Source organism: Lampetra fluviatilis, chromosome 64, assembly GCF_964198595.1.
Source record: "Lampetra fluviatilis chromosome 64, kcLamFluv1.1, whole genome shotgun sequence".
In the NCBI taxonomy this organism is placed as follows: Eukaryota; Metazoa; Chordata; class Hyperoartia; order Petromyzontiformes; family Petromyzontidae; genus Lampetra; species Lampetra fluviatilis.
Genome location: NC_136338.1, coordinates 2580589 through 2603732, shown reverse-complemented (window position 1 = coordinate 2603732; position 23144 = coordinate 2580589). Strand labels below are relative to the sequence as shown.

Below are 23144 nucleotides of genomic sequence, written 5' to 3'. Positions count from 1 at the left end.
AGAATTAATTAAAAAAATATGTCACTTTAACTGTCACGTGGCAAATATTACTCTCTGTGCGGACCCAGAGGTCACTTGACGGGATCTCAAAGGCAGCTCTGCTATGTCCGGTTCTGCGGGCTGCCGCTCTCCCAACACCAAGGGGGTCGCGTCGCTCTACGAACGCAAATCAAACCTGCGCCATTTCCATCCTCCGTGATCCGAGGGCCTTCGTCTCCATCCCTCGCGCCACTTCCTCCGTCGTCCTCCGTCTCAAAATGTCCGAGCTTCTTCTTGTTGAGCTCGTCGAGCTCGGCGGGCTTCAGGATCTTTTGCCGCAGCGGCTTCAGCTCGAACGGACGGAACACCTTGGGCGGGAGCGCCGGCTGGGGATGCTGCTCCGGGCAAGAATTGAGCAGCGCCGCCGCGGGCTTCGGCGGCCTCTGCATCCTCTCGTCGTAGCGCCCCTCGTCTCTGGGACGCATCTCATCTCTGGGACGCACATCGTCTCTGGGACGCACCTCGTCTCTCGGGCGCTCGTCCCACGACCGTCCCGGACCTTCCCCAAGCCAGTCTTGGTTGTAGGGTCCGACGGTGCAGCCGTCGCCACCGCCGCCACCACCGCCGCCACCGCTACCCCTCGGTCGATCGTCGCGGTGAGGATCCACGTCCCAGCCCCTCTCGACGGCGGCATGCGAGTCTTTCCACTCGCGGTTGTCCCACGGCCCGTAGGGAACGCCGTCGCGGCTCCACGTCTTCCGCTCCCTCTCGTCCCCGTGCCACTCGCTCCAGTGCCTCCTGTTGTCGTCGTGGCGCTCCTGCCAGGCCTGGTCGTGCCACGGCGGCGGTGGTTGCGGCGGCAGCTTCTCTTCGTGCCGGTCATTCCACGGCACCTCGTCCCATGGCCGATTGTCCGCGTGCCGCTCTTTCCAGGGCGGCCTGTCGTCACCGTCGCCGCCGCCGCCACCGCCGGGTCTGCCGTCCCAGGGCCAGCGCTCATCCCGGCAGTGCCGAACGTCCTCGGCGTGCTCGGCCCACGCTCGTTCGCCACCGCCGCCACCGTGGCCGTCCTGCCAGGAGGGCCGGTGTTCATCGCGGCACCAGGGATCGGCAGGGCGGCGCTCCTGCGGAAGCAGGGTCGGGGGACCAACCCCGCCGCCTGGGTACCAGGCGTTGGTCTTCAGGTCCTCCACCTCCCTCTCCTCCTGGTTGATCTCCTCTAGCTCCTTCTGGATTTGGCGGTACGTCTCCAGCAGCTCGTCAAAGCTCTCCTCGTGCTCCGGCTCGGGCCGTGCGCCGTGGTTCGGGCCACGTGCCGGCATTATGCGGGGGAAGCCCATCTCTGAGCACCAAGTTAAAGCGTCGTGACATTTTGAAGTGGAAAAACGCATCACGTACACGTGCTGCAGCAAGACCTCCCACGAAGCTGGACTCGGATAAGCTGCAATTTTCAACTGCGCACGGTATGAGACGGCGTAATGCTCGACGCAAGTCTTGTGTCGGCTATCCGGGATGCTCTTATGAAGAGGACGTATGAGCGGCTGAGCAATGTAATGGGGTAAACAACTGATGCACATGTGTGCTTGCAATTCGAAAGCTATACGAAGTTGTGTTGTATCGAATTCGGGGTACTAAATCCACGTGCTTTACTAGGGCTCTTTCTTGCTCGCAATCGTCATTTTATATCCATTTCACACAAAAAAACTCATCTAGCCCGTGAGAATTACCCTTATTTTCCTGGGTGTAAAAATCAGCCTTCCACCTTTTCCCCCTAGCGCATGACTCATGTTAACCTGCAGTTTGTTAAAAGTGAATGCTTCAAATAAAGATTGAATGCTTACGCTTTTTAAATGGTGAATATTGCATTTAAATATTCAGTTCACCATTCCTAACTTATTACAAGCTGATGAAATGTGTTTGTGTTATTTACATGTAACATTAACGATGTGTTATTTATTTGCAGTAAAATACCCTCCTCCCAATTAGTCTGGCCCGACACGGCCCATGTTGACATGAGGTGGCAGGGTCACTCAGAGGTCAATGCTCTTTGCTCTGAACCACCCTTGGGTTAAAATCGGGTTTCAGCCAAACGTGTTTCATCTGGGACCTCAAGTTCAGAGAGTTATTGGCTCCAACATGTCGACTACACAAATAAATAAAAAATCGTAACGTATTTGTTTCTTCACAAGTCAAATCACCGTACAACGCCGCCATATTCAACTCGCTGAGGTATGGGGCGAATATGCGACAAGGTCAGATTTGGGAACGTCAATGGAAAATAACAGTTACGCACCCATGCACATATACTGTGCCGGAAGTGGGCGGATAATTGGTCAGGGCGAATGTCACGATTGGATATGCGACATTGTGCTTCTTTATTTTACCGTCTTACGTGTGTCACGTCACACCACACCAAAGGTCGGTTTAAGGGCACACAGTTCACTGTATAATTACACCTCTGGGGTGTTCCGACCCATAAAAAAATACTCGTCACTTCTTTGTGTTTTCACATCCTCCTACCTTCACAAAAAAGTCCCACCACAATGGGTCGTTAACAAAGAACGCAAGACATCGCGGTGTGGGAAACGCACAACGAAAATTGGACTCTTGGTAAACGTGAAAAATGTTTTTCATTCTGTCCCAACACTCGGGTTATTTTGGTTCTTAGTATTCCAAACAGACAGATGCTGCCAACTCCCAAGCCATTCGTATAAAATTATTGATAATCGACAAAATAACACATCGGCATGTAACGATTGCTTTTCCCACCGAATTACGATTTTTGGGGGGTATGAATGATTACATTAAAGAATCCGTTTTTTTTCCTTCATCGTGTTATCTGCACGGAGAATCGCGTGCGTACCAAGTATTGAAAATCAGAATCTTTATTTCGACCGGAAGAATCCGCAATACCGTCTTCTTTGTATCGTCTCATTTGTAACGTCTCAGTTTTAGTGTTCCATCTATACCGTCTCGCTTATTATACCATGCTATTTATGACCGCCACGTCTTTTTTCTCATTTTTACTATGTTAGCTTTAGCGGCGTCTGTATGGACCTCGTTTGTACAGCCTCATTTTGTCTCGTCTCTCACCCCGGAAGCGTAACCATACCCTGGGCTGCCATTCCGTCGTAAGTCTCGGCCAACAGCCTAGGTAAACCACACTGCTCGCTTGAAAAATTCTCACATGGTGGCGAGATGTTAACTACCTCGTCTGGTATACAGGAGGTCGTGGGCTCGATCCCAACCCTAACTCCTGCTATATATTTGGAGTGTGTGCGTCTCTCCCCGTGGTCGCGGTGGATTTTACTTCGGATCAAATCCATAATTTCGATCGGATCATTGGGGTTTATACGTAATAAATCGGCATTTTGCGACCCCCACTGCCACTATGTAGTATATTATTACTTGCCAGGGACTCTACGAGATGACAGGACAATAGTCTGAGTCCATAATTGGCAATAAGTAACGGCAAAGCAGTTATAAGCGACTCAGAATTGTGCGCAGTTGCGTATACAGCACAAGACTTCCCTGAAGGCATCAACACCATCAGCGAGCGCGATGCCGATCACACAACGCGGTTCGAATTAGACTCTCGATCGATGGCTGCGCCATAGCCGCACACGCGTCGAATAAAAAGCAAGGGACAACTCCTTACTTATTAACAACTCCTTACTAGCTAACTCCTTACTAGCTAACTCCTTACTAGCTAACAACTCCTTACTTACTAACAACTCCTTACTTACCAACACCTCCTTACTTACCAACAACTCCGCCATTGGTTTCTAGTTTTGTTTTTAATTTAGTCTCGACTCTTAACCATGTTACTCCTCGACACCACAGCTCACCACACACACCCAATGTTATTACAAGCCGAGTCTATTTCACGCAACGCAATATCCTGTCAACCCATTACGTTTTTAGCCCGTATTCTTGTGCAGGGAAATAAGAGTTTTCAGATCCATACGGCGCACAGCCGTTTCAATACTTGCAAAAAAAATGTGTTTGTCTATTTGTGTGTTTCTCCCTTGTGATCGAAACGATCAGGATGGACCTTGGGGTTTTTAGGGGCACGGGGTGACTAATAAGGTCTGAAGTGGTCTGTAATAAGAAGTTACCGATAAGGGGTTGACATGGATGTAGTAGTGAGTGTACTACTCATAAGGGCCTCACAGCTATGCGATATTTCACCTCAAGATAGGCAAATCTCCCACCTACTCCCCCTCCCCCACTCGTTCTCACGTGAAACCTCACACGGCCGCATCTCACCACCCCCCACCAACCCACCCCGGCCCTCTCTAACGCAAAGCCTCACGCGAGCAAAACCGTGCCACGTCAACAACGGGTGGATACGGGACATCCTCAAGGGGAGCTGAGCTTCGTCCTCCCCCGCCTCCACCTCTCCGGCCGCGATGCCGCGAGGCCTCGACCCGACAACGCCGCCACCACCTCCTCCTCCACCACCTCGCGACCTCCCCGCTCCGCGTCCGCTCCTCCATTTGGCTCGTGGTAGCAGCCCGCGGAACTTGTACGGGCGGAAGACACCTGGCTGCTGTTGCTGCTGCTGCTGATGCTGCTGCTGCTGCTGCCCGTGACGATGTCCCTGACGAAGATGCCCTCGTCCCAGTGTCCCAAAGCCGCCGCCACCGCCGCCGTGGTAGGATCGCGGCCTACCCCGATGCGTAGCCTGCGCTCGCCTGAGCGGCTCTACCGGCCGCGACTCGAGCGAGGCGGCGGGACGACGAGGCTCGGGGGGGTTGTACGCGCCGTCGGACGCGTCGTCGATTTCGCCGTCCTCGAGTTCGCCGTCGTCCGCGACGTCGCTGTTCGGAGCGGCGTCCATGTGAGCGCGGCACGCGGAGAGTTTGAGCGACGAGGACGAGGAGCTGCTGCTGCTGCTGCCGCTGCTGCCACACGCGGCATCAGTGCGAGCGGTTGACCGGTGGAAGAATTGAGGGAAAGGGCGGCCCTCTCCTTCGTCTGTTAATGGTCGCGTGACGTCATGTCTACCCGAGAGTGGGCGTGACGTCATATGGAAAGGGAGTGGGGGCGGTGGGGAGCAGGTCCGTGATGTCATCGATGCGTTGCTCGCCCGCTGTGACGTCATGTGTCGGAAGGGCCTTTACGCCGCCTATACCCACAACGTTGGTGGTGGTGGTGGGTAGAATCGATTCCGCATCGCTCTCGCAAACGGCATCGATTACCTGCGACGATTTGCGAGCGGCAAAGTCGATCCGCGATTCTGTCGACCGCGGATCGCTATCAACACCAACAATTGGAATCGAAAGAATCGACTAGGGGCGGGCTCGTCCAAGTAAACAGCTGATCCGCGGCTGGTTGTTAGCGTTGTTGTTGTTGTTGTCATCGTTGTTGTTGTTGTTGTTTTAAGCGTCCGAGCTCTCTCGTTTATTCATCGACGCGGGCGACGGTTCGAGCGGGAGCGCCGCGTCCCGAAAGCCTCGTAAGTTGAACGAATCGTGGATTTAACCAACGCAGCATCAGAGACAAGTCAAGGGGCCAGATGTGGGCCACTTGACCAATTGACTAAATCTTCTTCTTGGTTCTTTCGGTAAAGTCACGTAGAGTGGAAATAATAAAATAATAAAAATAAAACATAAAATAATTCTCACGACGTTTCGGCCACAACGCAAGCAGCCGTCCTCAGGTGGAGAGCAGGTCTGTCGGGGAGACAGAGTCTGACTCTGTCTACTCGACAGACCTGCTCTCCACCGAAATTCAATGGACTAAAGTCATTAAACGAACGTTGTGGGGGTGTGTAGGTGACGTCCCGACGTTGACCCAACGTTGGGCTGCTTACAATCCATCTCAGAGGCGTGGGATGCCCAGCAAGTCATTATTAAATCCACAACAAGTCATTATTAAATACCAAAAGTGTGGGCACATTTGGGCCCTGTACCGTGCTAACGCTATCACGCAGCACTCAAAGCGCCGATACCACCACAGTGCAGGCTTTTCGGGGTCATGCGGATTCCGTGTGAAAGTTCTTAGGGCTAAAGGTGTCTTCTCTACCCCCCCCCCCTCTCGAGTCTGCTTTGAATGAATTGAGGCCACGTGTATGTCGCTTGAATTTGCCTCCCTGCGTAATTTTATTGTGCTTTTATTTGTTTGTTATTTTTGGTTATTTCGGTAAAGTCACGTAGAAGAGAAATAATGAAATAATAAAAAATAAAACAATAAAATTCTCACGACGTTTCGATTGCAACACAAGCAATCGTCATCAGGTGTGAAAACCACAGCAAGAAAATAAAAAACGCCACTTTTTTCAAAATTTTCTTGCTGTGGTTTTCACACCTGATGATGATTGCTTGTGTTGCAGTCGAAACGTCGTGAGAATTATATTGTTTTATTTTTTATTATTTTATTATTTCCCTTCTACGTGATCCCGACCCTGACGCCTGCTGCTGTATATTTGGAGTTAGCGTCTCATCATCATCATCATCACGGTGGCTAGGAGATGTTAACTACCTTGCCTGGTATACAGGTGGTCGTGGGTTCGATCCCGACCCTGACGCCTGCTGCTGTATATTTGGAGTTTGCGGTGTCTCTCTCCCTGTGGTCGCGTGGATTCTTTTTTTCCCTCGTGATACGCCACTTTGTTGAGCTATCATTTGTGGCCAGGTCACGTCTGAAAAATAAGTTAATAGCTCAGTGGGCTTTATAACTGGTAAGATAAAAAAAAACAAGTATAAATTGTATGTATTTTTTTTATTATTTGTTAACCTTTCGTGTTTTCGCGTTGTTCGTTGTTGTAACGTTACAACCCCATGCCCCTACTGGACATCTGTGAAAAAGAGCTTAATAGCTCATCGGATTCCTCCGGTATAAATAAATTCTGAGTCCAATCATCATCATCATCATCATCCCTGTGGGGTTGATAAAATAGCTGCCACTTTGCAGAGAAAGTCCGCAAGTGGTTGTCCCGTGGGTGGACGCGCCGTAGGAATGGAGACTTTGCAGCACTGACTCACGGCGATAAGCAGGGAAATCACTTTGACGTTTTGTTGTTGTTCGTGGTGTTCTGCAGGTGCGCGCGTAGGTGCCTGCCTGCCCGTCCATGGGGAGTCTGTGCTTCCCTTGTCTGGGTGGGCAGAACGGGGACCAGGAGGACACACAGGACTTGGTGAGAAGCATCTGGACCCTCCGCATCAGCCCTCACGAATTGATCGATTCAAACGGCGCAATTGTCGCCCGGCTCCCTTTCACGTGAAGGAGAGGAAGTGAATCCATCTGAGGTGTGTGGCCGATGGGATGAAGCATTTCTTTGTTATCAAGGTAAAGGCCCAGCCTTGCAATTGCCTGGCTCATCGCCGGTGCTGACGGAAGGGCCTCCGCTACCCCTTAGTCTTCCGTGCTGGCCAGAAGTTTTGGAAGAGGTGGCGACAGCCACACTTTACCCCACACCGCCTGACCTGCCGATCGACTTGGCGGTGCTGGAGCCATTTGCGCCGCTGGGTCTGCAGAGACAGAAAGTGGATTTAAGAAACGTGCTCCGTTCATTCAACTGCCGTGCGGGGAGAATCAATCGGTAACCTCCGGATCGCAAATAATCCACCCCTCCATCTCGGACGCGTCGAGTTTCATCCCTTGCCTGCCGCTCCGTAGACTCCCGCAAGGGCCATTCGACGCGTGCCAAGTGATGCGTCGGCAGGGCGCCACTGTGGCGAGATGTTAACTACCTCGCCTGGTATGCAGAAGGTCGTGGATTCTACCCTGACGCCTGCTGCTGTGTATTTGCAGTTTGCATGCTTCTCTCCCCGTGGTCGCGTGGAATTTTCTCCGGGTCCTCCGGTTTTTTTCCCCTCCGGATTTAAATTCAACATCGCACGTTTCGAGTAATTTTCCGGCTCTAAATTTCCACGTGAAAAGCCACTTCGTTGAGCTGTCATTTGTGATAGCCAGGTGACTTCTCAAAAAGAGTTACACAGCTCAGTGGGCCTTACCTCGTAAAATAAAAATAGTAGTTGTAGTAGGTAACACCCCGAATCGCAACAGTCTACCTGTCCGCCTGGGCTTGTGATGTACGTATGTTGAACTTCTTTCGTACCGTACATAGCCAACCGTGCGAATCGGAGGTGCGTGGGAAGGTCAACAAACTCAAAAAGCACTTCTAAAGAAATTCGTTTTCAATCGAGAAAGACGTCAATTTTGCCAATACGCTGACCCCTGACCTTCTTGCCCCCCCCCCATCAACCCCCCACACACCGCGCCCCCCTCCCCGTGCTCCTCGCAGGAGCTAAGAAGAGCGCAGATGGCGGCGGCGGCAGAGAAGAGGATCCAGGAGGTGACGCCGCTCAACCGCACGGGGCTGTGACTCTCGCTCCCTCTCCCCCTCTGACCCTACTCCGGATGAACATCGCATGAGCCCAGAACCGGATGTCTTGCGCGTCCGGTACCGCCCGAGGTGGCAAGACTTTAGCGGTTCCAAAAAATCACTACGTGGCCTGTAACGGTGAAACGTGTGACAAACACGAGTGGGGCTTTCAAGTAATCCGCTCTTACTTGCCATGTAAACTCTTTTTATTTTTCTAAATATTTTTTATTGAATTTTTTCTAGAAGCGACCTGGCCACAAATGATCGCTCAACCAAGTGGCTTATCACGTGGGCATTTATAGCAGCCAAATGCGCGAAACGAAAGTTTTGAAATGTGGAGGGGAAAAACCGGAAGGACCCGGTGAAAAAAAAAAAATCCACGGGGAGAGAGAAACACGCAAACTCCGAATATGCGGCAGGCGTCAGAGTCGGGATCGAATCCCCGACCTCCTGCAAACCCGGCGAGGGAGATAACATCAACCGAGGACGAACTTAGCCGCACTAATCGGGTGCAAAAGGGGAATGTTTCACGCGGCATGCGAACCGGATCCGTATTGTGGGGGAGCGGTGGTGTAGCGGTCAGCGCTACGCTGCGCTACGAACCCAGCGGCACGAGTTCGAATTCCCGCTCACGGTCACTAACAACGGTGACGATTATCTAAACCGGTTCTGGGCCTCCCCTAGGTCGACTCGGGCTCAAATGAGTACCTGGTGCAGTGTGTAAACATCTCCACTGGGGAGACAAAGGCGGTCGGGCGTGGTGTTGGCCACCCACCCCATCGCGTGCCGTGCCGGCCTTCATAGTTGCTTTACTCTTTGGTTTTTTCGGTAAAGTCACGTAGGTTAAAAAAGGAAAACGAAAACTAAATTAAATTACTGTATCACTTGATGCAGTAATTTTGCTGTGAGTGTTCCACCTGAAGACGGGGGCTTGTGTTGCCTCCGAAACGTCGTGATTTAATTTTTCCTTTTTTCACCCACGTGACTTTACCGAAAAAACCAAAGAGTATGGATCCTTGCAGTCACGAAAGCTTCAAATCTAGAATTCATAGGTGCTCGCGAACAGCACTTGCCCCAACGGTCTGTAAAGGCTATAAGGGGGATCTTTGTATTTTTTTGTTTCGTTTTTTTGTTGTTGTTTTTTTTTACAGTCGTCTGCCCGTGGCATTAAGGACCCCGAGGGGGTGGCGCGCAAGAAGAAGCAGCGGGAGGAGATGGAGCGCAAATTGGCGGAGGAGGCGCGGTCGCCCGGGGAAGGAGGAGGCCTGCGGGTGAGAGTGCGATGAAAACACTTTGTCGGTGACTAAAAAGGAATTTAGTTCACAATAGAGGGGGGTTTGTTTTTTTTGGGTTGGATTGCGTAAAGATAAATGTGTGTCGTTAAACCCGCCACCACCCGACACAGATTAATAATTATTGGGATAGCTTTGTCACGTAAACAAAACGTGGCAATTCGTTTCTAGTTCAGCCCACACCGGTGTGTTGGAGAGTAAACCCACAACATGTACAATTGTGTGGCGTGTGTACGTGGTGTGTGTGTATGGCGTGTGTGTGTGGCGTGTGTGTGTGTGTGGCATGTGTACGTGGCGTGTGTGTGGCGTGTGTGTGTGGCGTGTGTACGTGACGTGTGTGTGTGTGTGCTTGTGTCTCATGGTAGCATGGTAGCCTAGCGGCTGGCTCACCGCGCTACGAACATCGGTGACGATTATCTGAACCGGTCGTGGGCCTCCCCTAGGCCGACTCGGCCTTAATTGAGCACCCGATGCGATGTTTGAATATCCGCATTGGGGAGACAAAGGCGGCCGGCTGTGGTGTTGTTGTGCTGTGCCGGCCTCAAAAGGTGCTGCTCGCTAACAGCACTTGCCCCAACAGCCTGTTGTTAAGTCGACAACGGGGTAACCTTTATTATCTCTGTGTCTTAACAGTGGCAGGTCGGCTGATGGCAAGGGCGAGGAAAGCATCACAGGCACTGGGAAGGAAAGGCAAACGCCACGCACAGATCTCCCTTGCCAGAGTGATAGCCCAGCCACCGCCTCTCGCAGAGGGAGAGAGAGGTAGCCCGACCACCTTTGTCTCTCTCTCTCTGTCACCACATCTCTCTCGCACAGAGCGCAAGTGAATGTACGGACGCCGACACACGCACACGCTAGCACACTGACAAAGACACACACACACACAGAAACAAAGACAAAGATCCCCCGTAGAGCCTTAACACTCGGGGCAAGTGCTGTTAGCGAGCACTTATTAACGCCGGCCGGTGCTCGCACAGAAACACACACTGACACACACACACACACACTGACGCACACACAGAGAGACACAGACATACACAAAGACACAGGAAGACACACTGACACGCACACACACTGACGCACACACAGACGCACACACAGACGCACACACAGACGCACACACAGACGCACACACAGACGCACACACAGAGAGACACAGACATACACAAAGACACAGGAAGACACACACACACACACTGACACACACACACAGAGAGACACAGACATACACAAAGACACAGAAAGACACACTGACACACACACACACAGACGCACACACAGACGCACACACAGACGCACACACAGAGAGACACAGACATACACAAAGACACAGAAACACACACTGACACACACACAGAGAGACACAGACATACACAAAGACACAGGAAGACACACTGACACGCACACACACTGACGCACACACAGACACACACACAGACGCACACACAGAGAGACACAGACATACACAAAGACACAGGAAGACACACACACACACACTGACACACACACACAGAGAGACACAGACATACACAAAGACACAGAAAGACACACTGACACACACACAGACACACACTGACGCACACACAGAGAGACACAGACATACACAAAGACAAAGGGAGACACACTGACACGCACAGACACTGACACACACAGAGAGACACAGACATACACAAAGACACAGGAAGACGCACTGACACGCACGGACACGCACCAGCGCTTTTGTTGTCTTGGCTAGAGCCCCACCGTCTTGTGACCCCACGGGATTTGCATCTCCGCCTGCGTGCACGTTTGTATGTGCGTGTACGTACGTTTAACTTCTTTTGTACCGTACGTAGCCAACCGTGCTAATCGGAGGTGCGGGGGTAGAAGGACACCAAACTATGGGTCTCTGTGTGAGTCTGTGGGTTTCTGTGTGAGTCTGTGGGTCTCTGTGTGAGTCTATGGGTCTCTGTGTGAGTCTATGGGTCTTTGTGTGAGTCTGTGGGTCTCTGTGTGAGTCTATGGGTCTCTGTGTGAGTCTATTGGTCTTTGTGTGAGTCTGTGGGTCTCTGTGTGAGTCTATGGGTCTCTGTGTGAGTCTATGGGTATCTGTGTGAGCCGGTGGGTTTCTGTGTGAGTCTGTGGGTCTCTGTGTGAGTCTGTGGGTCTCTGTGTGCATCTGTGGGTCTCTGTGTGAGTCTATGGGTCTTTGTGTGAGTCTGTGGGTCTCTCTGTGAGTCTGTGGGTCTCTGTGTGCGTCTGTGGGTCTCTGTGTGAGTCTATGGGTCTTTGTGTGAGTCTGTGGGTCTCTCTGTGAGCCGGTGGGTCTCTGTGTGAGCTTGTGGGTTTCTGTGTGAGTCTATGGGTCTCTGTGTGAGCTTGTGGGTTTCTGTGTGAGTCTATGGGTCTCTGTGTGAGCTTGTGGGTCTCTGTGTGACTCTATGGGTCTCTGTGTGAGCTTGTGGGTTTCTGTGTGAGTCTATGGGTCTCTGTGTGAGCTTGTGGGTCTCTGTGTGACTCTATGGGTCTCTGTGTGAGTCTGTGGGTCTCTGTGTGAGTCTATGGGTCTCTGTATGAGCTTGTGGGTCTCTGTGTGAGTCTATGGGTCTCTGTCTGTACCTTGAACTTCTTTCGCACCGTACGTAGCCAACCGTGCTAATCGGAGGTGCGGGAGAGAAGGACACCACACGAACCACAACAAAGAGCAGCCCTGAAGAAATGAGTGTTCAAGATTTGTTGCACACGTCGAACGATTGCTCGAGGGAAAATATGTAAGATGACCGTACGTGGACATTTCACACACAAAGATCACACAGTGTAGCCTTAACAGACTGTGGGTGCAAGTGCTTTTTGCGAGCAGCACCTATGACAGCCGGCACGGCACACGAGGGGGTGGGTGGCCAACACCGCGCCCGGCCGCCTTTGTCTCCCCTGTGGCGAAGTTGACGCACCGCACCAGGTACTCATTTGAGGCCGAGTCGACCTAGGGGATGCCCACGACCGGTAGCCCTGCGCGCCAACCGCTACACTGCCGCTCAACACACACAACAACAACCGCCATTCGCCACTAAGTGGCGGTGACGTCACCACGGCGCTTGTGCCAGGCCATGTGCACCTTGAGGCCTCAACACATTGACACACAAAGACGAAGAAACACGCGTTCCGAGTGTACGTCCCTCGGCAAACGGTGTGCGACACACACACACTCACTCACTCGCGTGTGTGTGTGTGTGTCGCACACACATACACACGCCACGCACACACACACACACTCATTCTAGATTTGAAGCTTTCGTGACTGCAAGGATTCATACGGAAAAAACCTAAGAGTACACACACACACTCACTCACGCGTGTGTATGTGTGTCGCACACACATACACACGCCACGCACACACACACGCGCGTGTGTGTGTGTCGCACACACATACACGCCACGTACACACACACACACTCATTCTAGATTTGAAGCTTTCGTGACTGCAAGGATTCATACAGAAAAACCCTAAGAGTACACACACTCACTCACGCGTGTGTATGTGTGTCGCACACACATACACACGCCACGCACACACACACGCGCGTGTGTGTGTGTCGCACACACATACACACGCCACGTACACACGCCACGTACACACACACACACTCATTCTAGATTTGAAGCTTTCGTGACTGCAAGGATTCATACAGAAAAAACCTAAGAATACCCACACACTCTCACGCGTGTGTGTGTGTCACACATGCCACGTACACACTCACTCACGCGCGTGTGTGTGTGTCACACTCACGCGCGTGTGTGTGTGTGTGTCACACACGCCACACACACACTCACTCATGCGCGTGTGCAATCTCGCTCTAATTTATTGCTCCTCTCTGCCTAACGCCCACAGTCGCCTCCCCCCGTCCCCCCCCCACCGGGGTGCACGTACGCGAGCACGGCCGTCTGTTCGCGAGTCGCCGAAAGCGTTTGTCCCGTCGGCGATTCCCCCCCCACCCCCCCGTGCCGTTCGGAGTGTTTGACGGACGGCCTCTACCGCGCACCGCCCCGGCAACGCGCTGTTGTTTACGCGATGTGCCATCGACGTTGTTTGTGACGTGCAAAATGATAAAACAAAATCGAAGGTAAAAGCTTCGTGGTTCCATTCCGACCGCCGGCCCCCCGAGATCGTGAACCGGCCCCCACGGACGCGAGGGGTCTGTGTGAGTCTGTGGATCTCTGTGTGAGTCTGTGGGTCTCTGTGTGAGTCTGTGGGTCTCTGTGTGAGTCTGTGGGTCTCTGTGTGAGTCTGTGGGTCTCTGTGTGAGTCTGTGGGTCTCTGTGTGAGTCGATGGATCTCCGTGTGAGTCTATGGGTCTCCGTGTGAGTTTGTGGGTCTCTGTGTGAGTCTGTGGGTCACTGTGTGAGTCTGTGGGTCTCTGTGTGAGTCTGTGGGTCTCCGTGTGAGTCTATGGGTCTCTGTGTGAGTCTGTGGGTCTCTGTGTGAGTCTGTGGGTCTCCGTGTGAGTCTGTGGGTCTCTGTGTGAGTCTGTGGGTCTCTGTGTGAGTCGATGGATCTCTGTGCGAGTCTATATATATATATGTATATTGAACTTCTTTTGCACCGTACGTAGCCAACCGTGGCTAATCGGAGGTGCGGGGGGAAGGACAACAGACTAAATCATCAGCGTCTCCTTTGTGACGTGGACGCAAAAATATGTTTTTTTATGACGTGCGCGCGTGTTTATCTCGCTGGGCAGTAGTGACATCGTGTTCGGAGCGCTGCGCTACGAACCCCCCCCGACCCAGGTTCGGTACCCAGCCACGGCTGGCGTCAGCGGCGGGTGATTTATGAACCTGTCCTGGCCGTCGGCTAGGTTGACTCGGCCTTAAATTGGTTACGTGGTGCGATGTGTAAAGGGCACTTGGGAGATATACGAAAGGCGGTCCCCCCCCGGGGCGCGGTGTTGGCCACCCCCCCACCACTCCGGCCTTCCATAGGCGCTCGCTAACGTACGCAGGTACGTACGTATGTTGAACTTCTTCCGCACCGTACGTAGCCAACAGTACTAATCGGAGGTGCGGTGGGGGGCATGGGGTGGACAACAAACAACGAAAAAATTCAGTTCTAAAGAAATGAGTTTTCAATTGAGGCGATGATAGAAAAGTCAACAGTTCACAGCGTCTTCTCAACATCGGAAGGGAAGAGCGTTCCAGAAGGCCACGGAAGCAGCGGCGTCTGAAAGCTCCTCGCGACGGCGGGCGACTGCCTTTGTAGGTCGCACGCGAGGGGGAGATCCTTGGCCGCCTCCCTCCGCCCTCCGACTTTCCGGTTTTCCCGAACGCGTCTTTCCCCCCCCCCCCCCCGTCGCCTGCCGTACTCCGTGCTTCCGTCACGGAGCGAGCGGGGAGCGATTGCGAGCCCTCTCCGTGTCGGTGAAGCCGCTCGCTGCCTCCTCCTCTCCTTCCTCCTCTCCGCCACCACCACCGCCGCCACCGCCACCTCCTGATATTTCCACGACGCCCGTGCGGAAATCGCCATCGTCCAAGCCGCCCCCGGCGGTGCTGAGCAGCTCGCGCTCCCTCGAGTTGCGCCATTTCATGCGGCGGTTTTGAAACCAGATCTTCACCTGTGGCAAGGAGAGAGAGGGGCAAGGAGGGAGAGAGAGAGGGAGGGAGGGAGATTACGTAAGGCCGCGTGGTTGAGTCGTGCTGCGCCGTGTGTACCTTGGCACGGCGACGCCCCCCGGCGCGTTTCCCCGCTCCCACGTGCCGAGAGCACAAAAACGCCCGGGCCAATATTATATTTTTTTTAAACAAAAAATTTCCACCTCGGCTGAATTTTCCCTCCCCTGACGAAGCTCCCCCAGGCGACGCGGAGGCAAAACGTCGGGACAACCCCGACAACACCACACCTTAGAGCCTAGTCTCACCTGGGTTGATGCCTTTTGGCGTCATCTGGTCCAACCCAGGTGAGACTGGGCTCTAAGGAAAGCTGTCTCGGGTGTGGACCAATCAACTTCAAGGACAGTGCATACATTATCAGAGTTGTGTTTTTTGTTTGCATTATGGCTGCAGGTATTGTGGTCTATGCAAACAGGACTCCTTGTAAAAAAAGGTGTCAGTTTTGTTGCCAGATAAAAGGGTAAAAAAACAATGATCTCACTTTGTAGGGTCAGACTTCCACACCCCCCCCCCGCCCAGGAAAGAGGCCCCACCTGAGCGTCACGGAGGCCCAGGCGGGCCGCGAGGCGGCGCCTCTCGGGCCGAGCGATGTAGCGCTGCCGGCGGAAGGCCCTTTCCAGGCCCCGCCTCTGCTCCTCCGAGAAGACGGCGCGCTTGGGCGTGGAGCGCCGGGGCCTTGCTCGTGCCAGCACGGCCCAGGGGCAAGGCACTGCCGCGCAGAGTCAACGAGAGAAGGGAGAGAGGGAGGGCGGGGAAGGAGGAGGGGTCACCATCGGGGGTGGGTTACGTTTAAGCGGAGGTCCCCCCAAGGGGGCCTGATGGGTGGTGTTGTGAGATTGAGTGTGCAGGTGAGATGATGGGTGGTGTGTGAGATTGAGTGTACAGGTGAGATGGTGGGTGGTGTGTGAGATTGAATGTACAGGTGAGATGGTGGGTGGTGTGTGAGATTGAGTGTACAGGTGAGATGATGGGTGGTGTGTGAGATTGAGTGTGCAGGTGAGATGGTGGGCGGTGTTGTGAGATTGAATGTACAGGTGAGATGGTGGGTGGTGTGTGAGATTGAGTGTACAGGTGAGATGATGGGTGGTGTGTGAGATTGAGTGTGCAGGTGAGATGATGGGTGGTGTGTGAGATTGAGTGTACAGGTGAGATGGTTGTTATTGGGTGAGATTGAGTGTCCAGGTGAGATGATGGGTGGTGTGAGATTGAGTGTACAGGTGAGATGATGGGTGGTGTGTGAGATTGAATGTACAGGTGAGATGGTGGGTGGTGTGTGAGATTGAGTGTACAGGTGAGATGATGGGTGGTGTGTGAGATTGAGTGTGCAGGTGAGATGGTGGGCGGTGTTGTGAGATTGAATGTACAGGTGAGATGGTGGGTGGTGTGTGAGATTGAGTGTACAGGTGAGATGATGGGTGGTGTGTGAGATTGAGTGTACAGGTGAGATGAGGGGTGGTGTGTGACATTTAGTGTACAGGCGAGATGGTTGTTATTGGGTGAGATTGAGTGTCCAGGTGAGATGATGGGTGGTGTGTGAGATTGAGTGTACAGGTGAGATGATGGGTGGTGTGTGAGATTGAGTGTACAGGTGAGATGATGGGTGGTGTGTGAGATTGAGTGTACAGGTGAGATGAGGGGTGGTGTGTGAGATTGAGTGTACAGGTGAGATGGTTGTTATTGGGTGAGATTGAGTGTCCAGGTGAGATGATGGGTGCTGTGTGAGATTGAGTGTACAGGTGAGATGATGGGTGGTGTGTGAGATTGAGTGTACAGGTGAGATGAGGGGTGGTGTGTGAGATTGAGTGTACAGGTGAGATGGTTGTTATTGGGTGAGATTGAGTGTCCAGGTGAGATGGGTGGTGTTGTGAGATTGAGTGTACAGGTGAGGTGATGGGTGGTGTGTGAGATGATGTGTGGTGTGTGAGATTGTGTGTGCAGGTGAGATGGTTGTTATTGGGTGAGATTGAGTGTACAGGGGAGGTGATGGGTGGTGGTGTGAGATTGAGTGTACAGGTGAGATGGTGTGTGGTGTGTGAGATTGAGTGTACAAGGTTCTCACCTGGTGAGTGAGGGCAAGTCAGGGTGCTCACCTGGTGGAAGGGGGCAGCCCAGGATGGGGTAGAAGGCTCCCTCCAGGTACAGAGGGAGCACGGTGGGGTTGGAGTGACGCCGGGTCAAGGGGTCAAAGGGCTCTCTCCAGGGCGAGTGTGAATCTGTGGGGCCAGGCAGCGTGGGTGGATACGTCTCGAATGAGCCACCTATCCACCCATTCATTCACTCGGTCACTCATCCGTGCATTCACTGAGTTCACTCGTTGATTCAATATTTCCACCCGTTCCCATTCGCACCACTCGACTATTCAGTTTGCGTGTTCGTTCATCCATTCACGGTCGTTTATTCAATAATGTATTGACTCACCGGTTAATTCACTCATTCAATCGTCTATTTACTCATTCACATATTCGCCGACTCATTAACCCATCGGCTGAGTGACTCGCTCCTCCTCACATTGCCTCTCTTTACTTAATCGCTCACTCGGCTGGTCAGTAATTAATTTAGTCGCTCAGTTCATTCAGTTGCTCAATCGTTCGTTAGATAATCCCATCATGCATTCAGCCAATCACACAATAGATGCATTCAATGGATAATTCATACACCAACTCAATTATTAATGAACTCACTCCCCCGCCCATTAATTAAGCCACTCGTTCAAGCACCAAATCTACTTTACTCAATCATGAATTCCATATAAATGTACATTCATTAATTTGGGCAGGTGAGATGGAATTCAGGTGAGCCGATGGGAGGCAGATGAGAAAGAGTAGAGGTGAGTTGGTGGAAGGCAGGTGAGATGGAGTTCAGGTGAGTTGATGGGTCCCAGGTGAGATGGAGTTCAGGTGAGTTGATGAGTCCCAGGTGAGATAAAGTAGAGGTGAGTTGGGTCCCAGGGGAGATGGAGTAGAGGTGAGTTGATGGGAGGCAGGTGAGATGGAGTAGAGGTGAGTCGGTGGGAGGCAGGTGAGATGGAGCAGAGGTGAGTTGATGGGAGGCAGGTGAGATGGAGTTCAGGTGAGTTGGTGGGTCCCAGGTGAGATGAAGTAGAGGTGAGTTGGTGGGTCCCAGGTGAGATGGAGTAGAGGTGAGTTGATGGGAGGCAGGTGAGATGGAGTTCAGGTGAGTTGGTGGGTCCCAGGTGAGATGGAGTAGAGGTGAGTTGGTGGGTCCCAGGTGAGATGGAGTAGAGGTGAGTTGGTGGGTCCCAGGTGAGATGGAGCAGAGGTGAGTCGGTGGGAGGCAGGTGAGATGGAGTTCAGGTGAGTTGGTGGGAGGCAGGTGAGATGGAGTTCAGGTGAGTTGGTGGGTCCCAGGTGAGATGGAGTTCAGGTGAGTTGGTGGGAGGCAGGTGAGATGGAGTACAGGTGAGTTGATGGGTCCCAGGTGAGATGGAGTTCAGGTGAGTTGATGGGAGGCAGGTGAGATGGAGTAGAGGTGAGTTGGTGGGTCCCAGGTGAGATGAAGTAGAGGTGAGTTGATAGGCAGGTGAGATGGAGTTCAGGTGAGTTGGTGGGTCCCAGGTGAGATGGAGTTCAGGTGAGTTGGTGGGAGGCAGGTGAGATGGAGTAGAGGTGAGTTGGTGGGAGGCAGGTGAGATGGAGTTCAGGTGAGTTGATGGGTCCCAGGTGAGATGGAGTTCAGGTGAGTTGATGGGAGGCAGGTGAGATGGAGTTTAGGTGAGTTGGTGGGTCCCAGGTGAGATGGAGTTCAGGTGAGTTGATGGGAGGCAGGTGAGATGGAGTAAAGATGAGTTGGTGGGTCCCAGGTGAGATGGAGTACAGGTGAGTTGGTGGGTCCCAGGTGAGATGGAGTAGAGGTGAGTTGGTGGGAGGCAGGTGAGATGGAGTAGAGGTGAGTCGGTGGGTCCCAGGTGAGATGGAGTACAGGTGAGTCGATGGGTCACAGGTGAGATGGAGTACAGGTGCGATGATGGATGGCGAGTCACATGGTGTACAGGTGAGATGATCACCTGAAGGCTGCTCCACGCGGGACAGAATGGCATCGACCCCAAACGCCAGCCGCGACGAGGCTGGTTGCCCAACTGTGGTCACCCCACGGCCCATGACCACCGGATTGTCCACCTCCAGCACCGCCCCCGCCGCCGCCACGGGGCGAGCCTCACCGGACAACGATCCCATCTCTGCCCCTTGTCCCGACGCCGGTCCCTGCCGCGTCGCTTCGGTCACCGTGGCCACCCCATGGCCGAGCAGGTCGGCGATGAGGAAGCTGTAAGGACGGGACGTCTCCACCGTCTTGGCCCGCGAGGACACTGGCCGCTCGTGGGCTTGGCAGTGGCGGCGACATTGGCCGGAGGCCAGGGCCACGGGGAACATCGTTCGAGGCGGACGCAGTGGCCACGGGAAATAACGCGAAATTTTGCGCGATGTTGTTTTTTCAAAAAATGTTTTACTTCGTACGGCCGGTGGCAATGCCCGTGGCTTTTATCGCGGCACGCGTGCGAGGTGATATCGTTATGCCAATGCGTATTGCAGCCCAAGACTCCCCGATTTACTTCCACAAGTCGAAATAAAGGTTCGCTCCACTTATATATAGACCTGCATGTGTATGGGGCGGGGGGGGTGGATGGTGAGGTTATGTTTGCACGCGCGTGTGTGTGTGTATGTCCACGTGTGTGTGTGTGTCCACGTGTGTGTATGTCCACGTGCGTGCGTGCATCCACAAAGAGTGTTTTGTGTCAACCGTGGACTTAACCACACACCCGCCATCACCACCATCACACTCCTCCACCCCTCCCCTCCTTCCTTCTCCCCATCACATCCACGAGTAAATCCCAACCGACTCGAAATATTAATCCTCTCCTCCCCACACCCCTGGCCGACGCAGTGCATCGCTAATCGGGCGTGATGCAGCCTTTCGATGGGGAATAAACACGCCCTTTCATTGCCCTAATAGGGGCTATTATCAGGGCTATAATTCCATTATAACGAGGGCCCCTGATACGTGAAACCCGTCTTCTTTACATAAACGCACCGTTCCAAAGCCCCACCGCTCCCACGTACACCCAGCGAACGAGCACGCCACGACTACGATCTTTTTTTTTTACAAATCCACAAAAGGTCGCGATTTTTTGTTTTTTTTAAATCACTTGCATCGTTTCATGAAGGCTGGCGAAGACATCGGCTTCGTCCGCTTGATTCGGAGTTTTTTTTTTCTTCCACGAAAAAAACAAACCTCTGATGGATAATATTGGTGGTGAAAGCCGACCACGACTACCACGTGTTAAACGTGATACAAATCAAACGACTGGATTCGAAGCTTGCGTGACTGCAGGAACTACTCTTTTGTTCTTTCGGTAAAGTCGCGTAGAAAATAAAATCTAATCTTAATAGAATACGACGTTTCGGTTGCAACACAAGCAACCATCGTCAGGTAAGAACGAATGATAACACACAGACACGGGAACAGCATGGGCAGACACACATGCAAAAAGAGAGACACACACAAAGACACACAGATCGAGACACACACCAAGACAAACAGGTTTTGTTTGTGCTGACACCTCTCGGGAGGTATTTCAAGAGAGTAGAGAGGAAACACGAGCGCCAAAGGGAATTAGCATCGATATCTGCAGAATATGAAGAACCAGTGGCATCTACATCTGCAGAACGTGAAGAACCAGTGGCATCTACATCTGCAGAACGTGAAGAACCAGTGGCATCTACATTTGCAGAACACGAAGAACCAGTGGCATCGATATCTGCAGAACATGAAGAATTAGTGGCATCTACATCTGCAGAACGTGAAGAACCAGTAGCATCTACATCTGCAGTGTGGGTGGGTGAGTGAGTGGATGGGTGGGTGGGTGAGTGAGTGGGTGAGTGAGTGGGTGAGTGGGTGGGTGAGTGAGTGGGTGAGTGAGTGAGTGGATGGATGAGTGAGTGGGTAAGTGGGTAGGTGAGTGAGTGGGTGAGGTAGTGTGTGTGTCCACTCAGCCTCAAATGAGCGAGTACCCGGTGCGGTGTGTAGTAAACATCGCCACTGGGGAGACAAAGGCGGCCGGGCGTGGTGCTAGCCACCCACCCCTCGTGTGCCGTGCCGGCCTTCTTCACAGATGCTACTACTCGCCAATAGCACTTGCCCCAAAAGTCTGTTCAAGGCTATACGGAGGCGGGGGGAACATTTGTCTTTGTAAGTGTATGCCCGCCGTTCGCATTGAGAATCGCACCGCTGATGCCCCCAACTCCACCACCACCACCTACGACTCACGCGGTGTGACATCTGCGTGCCTCTCTCTCACCTCTCTCTTTTTTTTATTTACGATCAGTGGAAACCAGAAGATGCTCGGTGTAGTCGGCACTTTGCTTCGTTCATCATTTCGTATTTTTTTTAAAAATAATAACTTTGCTTTATGTAAACCCCCCACCTCTCGCTCACTCTCTCGCTCACTCACCTCTCTCAACTCTCCTCCCTCGCCTCTCTCTTTTTTTAACGATCGATGTAGTCGTCACTTTGCTACGTTCATCAATTAGTTTTTTATGCTTTGCTTTATGTAAACCGCCCCCACCTCCTTTTTAAATGAAATATTTATCTTCTTTCTCTCTCCTCACCCCTCTCTTTTTTCTTTTCACGAATGTGCGTGTCATCCTTGCGCTTGGGACCATGCTAATCTTCTCTGTATCGTTCCAATTTAAGTATCTGTACTGCCGGAGCAACCCATCACTCCTCCCTCTCCTCACCTCTCTCCTTGTTTTTTTTATTTTCAAAAATCCCAACAGGACATTAAACAAATCCAACATGGCTGGAGAATGGTGACGGTTGCTTTCCACAACTCATCCCGTTTCTCTTCCGTGACGACTCCAAGAACAGGTCATGTGGGGGGCTTTAAAGACTCTCCCCCCACACACACAAACGTCGTTCCTTCTCTACTCTCTCACCTCTCCTCACCACTCCCCTCACCTCTCTTTTATTTATTTTATTTCTTACGATCAGAGGAAACAAGAATATGCTCGGTGTATTCGGCACTTTGCTTCGTTCATAATTTAGTTGTTTTTTTAAATGCTTTGATTTACGTCCCCCCCCTTTGTTAAATGAAAGATTTAACACCTCTCCTCCCCTCTCACCTCTCCTCCCTCTCCTCACACCTCTCTCTCCTCCCTCTCACCTCTCCTCCCTCTCACCTCTCTCTCCTCCCTCTCACCCTATCCTCCCTCTCCTCACCTCTCCCCTCCCTCTCTCTCTCTCTCCTCCCTCTCACCTCTCCTCCCTCTCACTTCTCCTCCCTCTCACCTCTCCTCCATCTCCTCACCTCTCTTCTCTCACCTCTCCTCCCTCTCTCACCTCTCTCTCCTCACCTCTCTCCTCCCTCTCACTTCTCCTCCCTCTCCTCACCTCTCTCCTCACCTCTTTTCTCTCACCTCTCCTCCCTTTCCTCCCTCTCTCATCCCTCTCACCTCTCTCACCTCTCCTCTCTCACCTCTCTCCCCTCCCTCTCACCTCTCCTCCCTCCCTCTCACCTCTCTCCGCTCTCTCCGTGCGCGTTCCGCGGCTCGCCGTGTGGGGACGCGCGCGCGGGGGGAGGAGGAGGTGAGGGGGAGGGGCCACCCCCCCCTCTCCTCCCCCCCCTCCTCCCCCTCTCCTCCTCCCCCTCTCCTCCCCCCCCTCTCCTCCCCCGTGACCAATCGCGCTCACAAAAGGCGGGCTAAGGCGGTCCGTCTGGGTCGGGGGGGGGGGGTAGTGCCCCCCCCCCGCTTTAACTGGGCTACGGCAATCTCCGTCACCTCGCCCTCCAGCCCAACACAACAACACCTGCCGCTTTCACGCGGCAACAAACGGCGCCTTCTCCTCCTCCTCATCCTCCTCCTCCTCCTCGCTCGGCTCGCTCGGCT

The 23144-nt window shown here is 52.9% G+C and overlaps 3 protein-coding genes and 1 non-coding gene across 7 annotated transcripts in view; 1 reads left to right on the top strand and 3 right to left on the bottom strand.

Annotated features, from left to right (window-relative positions):
* ZFC3H1 (zinc finger C3H1-type containing) overlaps nucleotides 1-4986 on the bottom strand; it is a 54995-nt gene extending 50009 nt beyond the window's left edge. For 3 of the 4 annotated variants that reach the window (XM_078882299.1, XM_078882301.1, XM_078882302.1), the window contains exons 1-2: nucleotides 4333-4986; nucleotides 176-1321 (exon numbers count right to left, since the gene is read on the bottom strand). In XM_078882299.1, the coding sequence (XP_078738425.1) occupies nucleotides 176-1321; nucleotides 4333-4822 (1636 nt within the window). In that variant the 5' untranslated portion in view covers nucleotides 4823-4986. The remainder of the gene's footprint in view (nucleotides 1-175; nucleotides 1322-4332) is intronic. The other variant, XM_078882300.1, reaches the window with a different exon arrangement.
* A 277-nt stretch (nucleotides 4987-5263) lies between these two features.
* On the top strand, nucleotides 5264-10713 carry SVIP (small VCP interacting protein). The gene is made up of 5 exons (XM_078882327.1): nucleotides 5264-5440; nucleotides 7025-7120; nucleotides 8231-8281; nucleotides 9463-9582; nucleotides 10237-10713. Exons 2-5 carry the CDS (start codon nucleotides 7055-7057, stop codon nucleotides 10249-10251), a joined length of 252 nt encoding a protein of 83 aa, XP_078738453.1. The 5' UTR covers nucleotides 5264-5440; nucleotides 7025-7054; the 3' UTR covers nucleotides 10252-10713.
* Nucleotides 10714-14938: 4225 nt separating this feature from the next.
* Nucleotides 14939-15920, bottom strand: LOC144951900 (homeobox protein DBX1-A-like; the record flags this gene model as incomplete). The annotated part of the gene is made up of 2 exons (XM_078882245.1): nucleotides 14939-15188; nucleotides 15777-15920. Coding segments are annotated over 2 exons (381 nt in total), but the record flags the coding sequence as incomplete, so codon positions are not given.
* Nucleotides 15921-21867: 5947 nt separating this feature from the next.
* On the bottom strand, nucleotides 21868-21972 carry LOC144951982 (U6 spliceosomal RNA). Its single transcript, XR_013640560.1, has one exon. It is a non-coding gene; the product is annotated as a U6 spliceosomal RNA (small nuclear RNA).
* Between the last annotated feature and the right edge of the window lie 1172 nt (nucleotides 21973-23144).